We start from the raw sequence: 10,602 nt of genomic DNA on the forward strand, positions 1-10,602 counted from the left end.
AAAGTATTTAAAGGGGAGCTTTAATAGTCTTAAGAAGTACTAAAACGCATGTAAATCGCATAATCCCTTCAAATATACCTCAAACTAGAAATTTAACTGTCTATTCTTATACTTGTGTTTTCTTTATATGGCATAGTCTCGCTAAAATTTGAATCAAATTTTTAACTTTCTAACGTGAATAATTATGGATACACATGGATTTGTAGGCTGAAATTTCGATGATGAGTTGTGAACACTATTACTGATTATGTAATGTTTCTGAAACTAAGGTATGATTGGTCGAACGGATAGTGAAGGCGCTCCTTTAAAAGATATTTCAAAATATTTCATGCATGTCTATCCCTAGGAAGTGTGCCTTTGTGCAATTGAAACATGTTGGACATTAGGACTGCATTGGTTTTTCTATAGCGGATTATATTTTTGGACTTTTGAAACATGTGTTTTGCTTTTGGTAATCTACAATATTTGGAGGATCAACAAAATTTGGGTTAGGTTAGGGTAGGATTTGTCTGTTGTTATAATGTGGACATAAATGAATGAAACGAGTTGTTAAGAAAGAGGTGAGACTGTTAAAACCTATTAGTTAATAATCAAAAATGTAGAATTGGAGAAATATCAAGCTAGTCCCAGAAAACAACATGCTAATAATAATATAAGCATGAAATAAATAATTCTCTTAAAAACAAGAAAAGGTGTTATCACAATGAAGAGTTTTAATATATTGCACTGGTAACTGAAAGGCGAAACTGTGAAAACAGAAAAGCTGAAAGCTGATATTAATTTCTAGGGCCTCGACATCTACAAAACTAACATGGAAAGCAAAACGCTAATTATCACAACACTAAGGCAAGGTATTAATAAAAAGCTTGCACCAATGAATATTATTAGACCTACCAAGCCTACTAGAGACAGAATCCTAATATAAAGTTTCTAAAATCCAGTAACCTGTATGACACTGCTATCTGTCACATCTTCAGATGAGTCACTATTAGAAGGGGAATTCCCATTCTGACTATATTGGTTATAGTGATTAGTACGAAATTTGGTATAAAACGAGGAATATGGTAATCCACCAATAAGAGAAGGTGCTGGGCTGATACAAGGTGTTGAGGACCGAGATGAGCTCAAATCACATTGATCAAGTAAATGCACTAATTCTTCAGGAGATGGTCCTCCTTTTGTTAATTCTGAAATAGAAAAATATAGTTCCCTCTATTAATTCTGCAAACAAATATAGTCCCAACAAGATACTTGCACTATTCCATAATAATTCAAGAAGTTAGCCATGACTAATAAATATACAATAAAGATTATTTCAAAAAGAAAACATAAAAACAATTATTGTTATTTTGACTTACTTTGTTCTTTATTCAGTTGATCCATGGCGGTAGTTAAATCCCACATCTGGAAAAAAACAATATATTTAATAATATACTATAAATGGAGTTTATAGAGTCTTCAATTCTGACATCACTGAACTAATGCAAATTGCACAACAAGAGAAATTTCAAATAAAACAGCCACAAAAATTTGATATGAACTGCTCTAGCCCTTTGGAATTTCTCACTATGCAAAGATTTTCAAAAAAGAATCAAATCTGACCAACCTGTATACTGCCATTGGCATGACCAGTAAATAAATATCGACGAGGTCGTGACCCCATTCTATTTGACCCTTCACACTCGTGTACACAGAATGCACTGATAGTACTGGAATCTACAGACTTGATCACACATACTCTAAATAGAAATAGAAAATACAGGGGAATAAGCAAATTAAGAACATTTAGAAGTCTTCTCAAATCACAGTGTATTTTTCTAGTTTGGCGATTGTGAATCAGCTTACAGTAAACCCTTTGTACAAAATCTTTTTCCATAAATGCTATGTTAGATAGACGTTCTTTCATGTTGTGCATGTGCACGTATAGTTCTGAATTGACTGAATAGTCATCAACACATCAATCATTGTCCTTTGCAGTCATTTTTATAAGATACAGACAACCCCCCCTTCAAAGAAAAAGGTAATTTATTTGGTTCCAATTCACTTCCTCATACTTAAAAGTGAACTATGATCCCATCTATTTATTGATAAGGGGGTTTACATAACGGAATAAGCAAGGAATTTTACCAGGATTTGTAAATGTAGGTGTAGAAGCATATATTTTGGAAAAGAAACTGTTTACCTTTGTCCTGAAGATGAGAATCTAATAAATAGCTGATCAGTTTCTGGAACAACTTTCTGCACAAAGACTTGTTGATCATCTTGTTCTCCAAATGGACCTAAAATCATAAATATATCAATAAATCTTGAGGACAATTCATTAGAGAAGCAAAATAAACAATAACATGGAACCTGTGAAATGACTTTTAAAGACAATGTTATGTTACATTAGTATACAAATGCTCATCCAATGAATTTACAATTTTGATATATGAATTCTTATGAGTTTTGGATAGGTCTTATTTTTGCATCACCGAGTTAAAACATTTATATTGAGCATGTGACAATATGGAGTCCCAAAGCATTTGCTGTATTAAAAATATCATCAATAAAAAATTAAGCATATATATTATTTTGCAAGGTCAGATATACAACAGTAACCATGCTTACCAAAGTCATTGCCAGCAGAATAACTAGCTTGTGGATCTTGATCTTCCAGGGAGATAACTTTAAATGATGCTAGAGGAGTAGATCCAGGTTGTGTTGATATCATTCCTCGGAATCTTGTCACACTCCAAGTACGTACATGATTATATTCAGAACATACTGAAATTAACAAAAAACATACACATTTCCAAAAAAATCAGACGAATGAGCAAAATTCATTAAGTGTTGGGTTATTAGCCAACAACAGGGTATGTGAGCTTGGCCTAAACTTTCTTGATAGTATTATGAGTTGTCAGACATCTGGGTTTTCAAAGTAACCTTTGGCTTTTATCTTGCAATGTAACATAAGCAATGTTATAATGCTTTTTCCCCCCACAGAGCAAAAATCTAAAAATGAGTTCGATAGTTCAACTTTCTTCAATAAAGTCAACTCATCAATACAGAAAGACTATCTCATGATTTGCTTTTAAAACTAAACCATTCTCACCTGATACAAGATGCTTCTCTGATAACATCACTTTGGTAACAGGACTACGATGTACAGTGAAAGTCTGAAATAGTTGTGGTCCATGTCCCACAGTTTCAGGATGTTGTACAATTACTCTTACTGTACCAGAACTTGTACCATAAGCTATTTCTATCCAGTTACCACTTAAACCTGTCAAGAGATATAATCTAACTTGAAATTTTGCAGATGATTTAAAATACCAATTAGTCTTCCTCAAGTTGTCAAGACTGCAGCTTGGACATTTGTTAATATGCTGGTAATGAATTAGTCAACAATTAGCAGAAGATTTTAGAACAACAAAATATGGTAATGTAGTTTGTTGCAGGTTAACCTTGTATTGTTAATAATTAACAATAATAAAATTCAAGATTTTCATGATTTTCAACCAGCCAATGCGAATGCTTCCATATAACCATTATTATGGTTTGTTTTGTAAATATAAACACATAAACAGGTGCCCAGGTGCACCGCTCTATTATGAAAGGCAATGACGGCTTACTTGTTTTAGGTGTTAAATACACACTCAGAGCTGTTACCATATCATTAGAAGGATCTTTATAAAGTTCTGTCACTAATAAATCATTATCTTTCATTCGTAATGGAAATTTCTGCATATCTACAAAATAATCAAACACACAATATAACCTTATAATTTCCATGTTTTTCTGATCACATCGGAATAATATATATCTTGAAATTGGAAAGGTTATTATATTTATTTGGACAACTTGTGTACAATATTTTTCGCAATTTCTGAACTCTGCAACATCAACAGTGCTTGATGTGTAAAAAAACCAACGCTATCTGCTATCTATTTCCTTTTTTGTCTTAGTTTTCTCCTAGCTACAAGTACAACAAAATATCAATCTTTCCTTCATATAACTATTAATATGACTTGACCTGTTCAGTACAACAAAACTTTTCAAAATATTTTGCTTTGTTAAAAGATGGACTAATATATAATTATTGTGAAAATAACTAACCTATATAATATATGGAACCATTATTACAACCAAGAAGTAAAAATGAACCAGCTGTATCATAACTGGTAATGGGTACAACATCTTGTATCTATAAATAGAATGGATTGTAAAAAAAGCGTTCTTTGTTTGCAATATGATCAAAATGCTGATATAAATGTTGCGTATTTTTCTACATGTTGGTACCTTTTTGATCCATGTGCTTATAAGGTTCTTCTTAAATCTTGTTTTTACAGAGTTTTGTCTAAACAGTATAAAATACATATAATTCACTTTGAATATTCCAGAATTCCACACATATAGTAAGGAAATCTTCATTTAGAAGCTAATACAGTATACAAAGTGAAATATATCTAATAGAACATTACCTGCCAATGTTGAGTCATAGAATGCCATACACCAACTTTTCCTGTTTGACTTAAAGCAACTAGTTGACTTCCAATAAAAAATAACGAATCTACTGACACATTTAGATTAAATATTCCTGAAAAAAATTAGGTTCGGAACACATAAAATTTCCGCAAAATCTAGTAACTACCATCAAAATACAGTCAACAACATTTAAAGTGTAGTCAGTGAAGTTAGGAATGAATGAAGAAATAAGGTAACAATATAATTGCGTATATAATTCACACTCTTTCTAACCCTCCTGTAAATCTGGTGAAAAAAATTCTGTAATGCCCTATATTATCAATGGAAAACCTGTAACTTTAATGTCAGTATTATTACAGTTAATGCATTAATCTGTTCAAAATTTTTTAATTTTTATGATAAATTCCTACCTATTTCTCTGTATTCACCATCATCAGTAATATTCCAGAGTCTGATCATATTGCTAAATGATGCAGCAACCATTTTATTAGAATGATCTTGATTAGGATTCAAAACCTTAGCATTAATAGCAATACGTTCAATTTGTGTTTCCATATATGGTGATAACCAAATTAGATGCCATCCTGTTGAGTCTTTCATTCTGTAATAAGACAATACTTTAATCATATGCTGTGACAATTAACAAAAATAGATACTTTTAAAAAAATACATGTAAACCAGATAAAATATTAGACAAGTGGGGCTCAACTTAAGCTCATGAAGATCCTGTCTATCAGGTTGTCCGTGGTCAAACCTTAGCATTGATCTTTCCCAGATTACTCATACCCATAATAATAATGAATTATTAAGAATGAGGAAAATGAGAGTAGAATTTTATAATGTACATACCTATAACAACAAACAAAATGAGGATAAGCCATACAGATCCAGTTATGGTGTCCCCTAACCATAGTGACTCTTAACGGTTCAACAAATCCCCCTGTAATAAAGAGGACAAGCTTTTTTAGAATGGTTCTTAGCCTATCAAAAGAAATTGACTCTTTAAAATAGTCTATTTTAATTCTTCTCAATGAAAGCTGATAAAACAATATTTTGATCAATAGATTACGTCTTTTTACAAATAAATGATAAAAAAAGAAATCCCACCTGGGGAAGTAGAAGGGCAATCTAAACCTTTAACACGACTGAAATCTAAAGAAGAGTTGCGAGAATGTCGTAAATCGCAGATGAATTACCAGAGTGGCTCCCTCTAGAACGAAGATCAACAGAACCCTGATGAGAATGACTAGCTCTGGTATCCACTGAACTATTTCTGAAATGATAAGGGAAACTTTGAGATAATTTTAATAGTTTACTCTAGATGGTTTCCCAATGTTGATATCAGAAGAGTTATCTTATGTATAGTATAATTTAATTCAGTCTAAATATACTTCACAAAACCTTCAATAGTTTGGCTTGATTTTTCCTTAAATCCTTAATTTTGAAATTAGGCTCAAAAGCACCTTTCTCTTAATATTTAGAGCTAAATTAACTACCAGTAATATGTGATATCAAAGACAATGTGATTTCAAGAAATCAAACATTTCAGAAATATAAAGCCTGTTACCTAGAGTGAGATGGTCTATTTGATGATGTATCATTAGCTCTGATATTTCCACCCACTGCCCCTATTCTATTCACAGCATCAATCATATCTAAACTAGCAGAAGAAATTGAACGTTGTCTGTCTAGGCCTTCTGGGATTGGTGGATCTGTGAAGGAGAAAAGAGAATATGTTCATAGGAAGAAAAATACAAAGGAAGTTATCCAAATGGCAATTCATAAGTCTGCAAGCTGACATAATCAAGAAAAAAGAAAATGTACTTTACTTCATTTTGAATTAGTCAAAAACAAAACTCAATTGCATTTCTAGTTAAAAGTTTGACATCAAAAGTACATTACTGAAGTTGTATAAGGTGTGAAATGATGAAGAACAGACTTACTTGGTGGTTGCAGGTAACCATGGAATAAAACATCACCACACGAAGCATCATCTAAATCCTCACATAACACAAGTCTCCGTACTGAAAATAGAAATTAGAAAATTGCTTGGAGGAAAAACAAAATAAAAGAATTTAATTTCTAAGCCTAAGGAGTGGAATAGAAATCATTCGAAAATATTTTACAGCTGAAATGCCAAAAAAAATATATTAGCAAATACATACCCAGTGGGCTTATACCATAGAACTCAGCTTCATGCCTTAAAGATGAAACTTCAACATTTCTGCAAAAGAAACAAAACACATTTTTTGTAGCATATTTAAATAATAATGTACATGTGAAAGACATTTTCTTTACAAATTAGTTTCATATTACCATTCAAGCTTGACAAACTGGCCAACTGTGGCCCACCTTGGCCACTACCCTTCATGAGAGCAAGGTGTAATGTTTTAATTAGACTGAATAGAAAAATCATTACTTACTTTAAATCAATTTCTTTGGTTCTCAGAAAATTCAAAACTACAGCAAAAATTTTAGGATCCCGATCAATAAATATCTACAAGAAACAGAAAAGATTGTCATACATAATGTTAAATTGGCAGATGGCTTAATTAAACTATTTGATTAGCAATTACTACAATATCAATTATATTGTTTAACGAGCACCCAATCCTTTCAGATCTACATCCAATTAATAATAATTGCAACATATTTAGTTTTTCGAACATATGTCATATTATTGAATTCATGGTATTTAGTTCAATATTCTTAATAAAATATTAAAAAAAACCAACTTAATCCTTTATCACCAATTTGGAATCCACACCCGTAAACATGAACCCTTATGTGGGTTGTCTATTTGAGTCAATTCAACCAGACATATGATAATTAATAAATAATATGCTATCAATTTTTCTAACTTACAGCCCCAGTTTCATCTTGCAGTGATGATATTCTTCCACTTAACATGCTGAAAAAATAAAAATAATAGATACCGGTACAGTGTTGAATAAATAGTATTAAATAGCTTTTAGCTCATCATGCTTTAGTGGAGGCCAAGATGAACCAAATGAAGCTAGTCCCAGTATGTAGATGGTAGATATCAGTTTGTAGACAAGTTAACTGACGAATTGACATGTAGTAGGCTTGTTATACAGAGTCGATGGCTTGACTAGAAATGAAACTAACCTGGTAAAGAATGAATCTGGTATCCATGTTAGAGTCTGTCTGGAGGTAGAGAACCTGTAAAAACAAGCGGAGGAACAATAAATGATTGGGTCAAAAACATAAATAATAAAAAATTTTACCGGTACCTTGACTTCAGAAATTTTTCAACTTTGCTATATTATTGTGTTATATCATGACGGGACGCCATACACATTATAATTGTACAAAATAATGGTACCACAGTCAAAAAGAGGAAACTGTAGACCTACATGGCTGTGTAAAGGACCATTTCCTCCTGTGCACCCAGCCTGAGCATGGGCTTCTCGTTCAGTTGTGCCTTCACTTCATATAGCTATAATATAGTCAGACTCCGAAGCTGAAAGAAAAAAATATAGGCTACCTTGTTCCTCCAACATTCAGATGGATGATTTCACCTGCCATTTTGTAACAGGATTAGATAAATGAAATCAACCAGTCGAAACCATTTCAACACAAATCCTCCACCAAATTCACACAAAATAGAAAGCCATCAACAAGTTTTCAATCCTTTTATTTCTCTTTTCACTGTCGCTATTTTTAGATTCCAACACTGGACGCCATCTGTTTTATATGTTGTTGACTTGATCATACCAGACTTTTCCATCTATTATCTATTTGCCTTCAGTGATAATCAAGCATTGAAATCATATTAACCAGTCTTTATTTTTATTGAAAATGTCAACAGTAAAAATAAGACTGGTAAACCAGAGTTTATTTAATTACAGGTCAAGGTCGCTTAGAAAAGATAACTCTTGCAATAAAAACAATGGCCTGTCAAAACGATCGATATTTTCTCATTGATCGAATTCCAGCTCCAATAAAATTACAGCTTATCGTGAATGTTCATAATTTCATAATTTATTCAGTAAGAGTTCAGGGTTTTAAAGAATCACGTTGAATGGCAGGTCATAACTGCTCAAAATGACGCATTATATGAAATCTTCCAAAAAAACGTTTTCAAGAAACATCAATGACTATATTATAAGACCTCTTTTAAGGCAGAGAGAGACTGGAGAACTTTGTGATGTTTCTATTAAACTAAATGGACAAACATATCAAGCACACAAAGCCATCTTAGCTCTATGGAGTCCGTACTTTCTGTCAATGTTCACGTGTGACATGAGAGAGAAAGTTGCCGGAGATGTGGACCTCAGTGAATCCATGTTACTCGACAGTGATTCTGTGTTTTCATCAGTGCTGGATTACATGTATACAGGCTCTATCAATATTTCAACTGGAAATATCGAAGATATCGTCCGAATCTCTGATTTTCTATTGCTTGATGATGTCAAGGATTATTGCAAACAGTTTTATCTTGAGCTTGGAAATTTAGATCTGTCAAATTGTTTGCGTGTTCGATTTTTAGCCGAAGATTTCAATTTACCAGAAGTTGGAGCTTGTGCTCAGAAAATCATTGAATCTCGCTTCCATGATTATTTTCTTCATCATGATGAAATTTTAGAAATTCCTGTCAATTCTTTATTTAAACTTTTAGACGATGCAAGGATAGTTCAGCATGTAAGTTACAATGAACTGAAACGCCTAATCCAAGCTTGGGTTGATGCCGATCGAAATTCAAGGCAAGGGTACCAAAGTGATTTAATTTCATTGATACGAACTTGGGTATCAGATTATCCAAATGATGTTCCTCATATGAGTCGCGAACATTCCCGGGGAGAAATGATGCGCCGATCACTTGAAGATCACCAATTGGGAAATGTTAACTACAAGGAGAGGAGAAGACAATGTTTAACAGAAAGTGGTATGTGTCAGTCCATGGTGGATAAACTAAGTCCATCAGAAGTGTGTAGTCCAGTTCTTTTTACAGCAGTTTGTAATCAGGGTTTAAAATTTGTGAAAATTCTCGTTTATAACCTTGTGGATCATAATTGGTATCATTACTCTCTACCTGGGGAGAAAATCCTTCATTCGATTCCAATGCGCCAAACAGTATGTAATATGGTGTGCCAAAATAACAAGTTATACTTATATCTATGTTCCAGTTTTCCATATCCTACAGACATGATGAAGATCAATATCTTAGTTGTTGATCTAATAACAGGGCAGCCTACATTATTCTCTTTCCGCACAGTAGACTTCTATAACCCATGTTATAGGACAACATTAACAAATTACCGCACAGCACCTCCCGTCATGGTTCATTGTAACAATCATCTATATGTTATTGGCAATAAAGAAGGCACAGGTCATTTGTTTCTGTGTAATCTGACAAGTCATCAATATACATGCTTTCAAATTCCTGGATCAAGATTTATAAGTTTAGCACGAGCTGCCGTTAAGGACAATCGTCATGTGTATATCTGGTACAGACATCGAACAGGACCCTCAGAAGAATTTTGTATTAAAAAGGGTGTTGGTTTTGCAATATTTGACACCAAGACAAAAATATTTAATGCATGGGAGATCAATGCTCCTGATATAAACTATGATGATTTTGTGAAACCTTATGTTATGTGTATCCGTGACGACACAGTATTTATACATCATCCAGGTCACCCAGCCCTTGTACTTGATGAAGTTCGTAGTCGTTGGGTGACATCTTTACGTAAAACTGCCACGATTGAAGACTGTGAATCGTCTGGTACGCAGGCGTACGGTTATCAACTTCTAGTCCCTACAGTTGACAGTATTTTTGTATTAAATAACGAACTTCCTTATACAACTAAAATGAGTGAAATATCTGAACGTTATCCTTATGCCTTGTCTCATATACCTCCTCCTATTGATAATATTTCCGTGGTTACATTCGGTAATTTGCCAAAATCCACACTCGCTGTCCTTGATCAATGTGATCATTATGATGAAGCGTATGCTAGCGCTCTACACGTTGCTATGCAATATTCTGACGGTGATACAAGTGATAGTGGAGGGTCTCAATGTGAAGAACAAGACTCAGAAAATGATTTTGAATATGATGAAGATATTTATGACTATGATTATGATTTAGATATAGGTTTTGAATTTTGA

General features: G+C 33.1%; 2 protein-coding genes across 2 annotated transcripts; one reads left to right on the top strand and one right to left on the bottom strand.

Moving 5' to 3' along the window:
- Nucleotides 1-264: 264 nt before the first annotated feature.
- Nucleotides 265-8,016, bottom strand: LOTGIDRAFT_179235 (hypothetical protein; the record flags this gene model as incomplete). The annotated part of the gene is made up of 21 exons (XM_009063352.1): nucleotides 265-302; nucleotides 1,074-1,187; nucleotides 1,359-1,404; nucleotides 1,607-1,739; nucleotides 2,183-2,279; nucleotides 2,611-2,766; nucleotides 3,095-3,265; nucleotides 3,615-3,731; nucleotides 4,099-4,186; nucleotides 4,464-4,579; nucleotides 4,878-5,068; nucleotides 5,317-5,407; nucleotides 5,575-5,619; nucleotides 5,664-5,740; nucleotides 6,035-6,095; nucleotides 6,411-6,491; nucleotides 6,633-6,691; nucleotides 6,891-6,964; nucleotides 7,333-7,378; nucleotides 7,597-7,650; nucleotides 7,976-8,016. The coding sequence occupies 21 exons, from the start codon at nucleotides 8,014-8,016 to the stop codon at nucleotides 265-267; spliced, it is 1,896 nt and encodes a 631-aa protein (XP_009061600.1).
- A 531-nt stretch (nucleotides 8,017-8,547) lies between these two features.
- Nucleotides 8,548-8,937, top strand: LOTGIDRAFT_127223 (hypothetical protein; the record flags this gene model as incomplete). The annotated part of the gene is made up of 1 exon (XM_009063353.1): nucleotides 8,548-8,937. A coding segment is annotated over one exon (390 nt), but the record flags the coding sequence as incomplete, so codon positions are not given.
- Nucleotides 8,938-10,602: the final 1,665 nt, after the last annotated feature.

The sequence above is a fragment of the Lottia gigantea genome (genome assembly GCF_000327385.1).
Source record: "Lottia gigantea unplaced genomic scaffold LOTGIsca_57, whole genome shotgun sequence".
NCBI classification, from domain to species: Eukaryota; Metazoa; Mollusca; class Gastropoda; family Lottiidae; genus Lottia; species Lottia gigantea.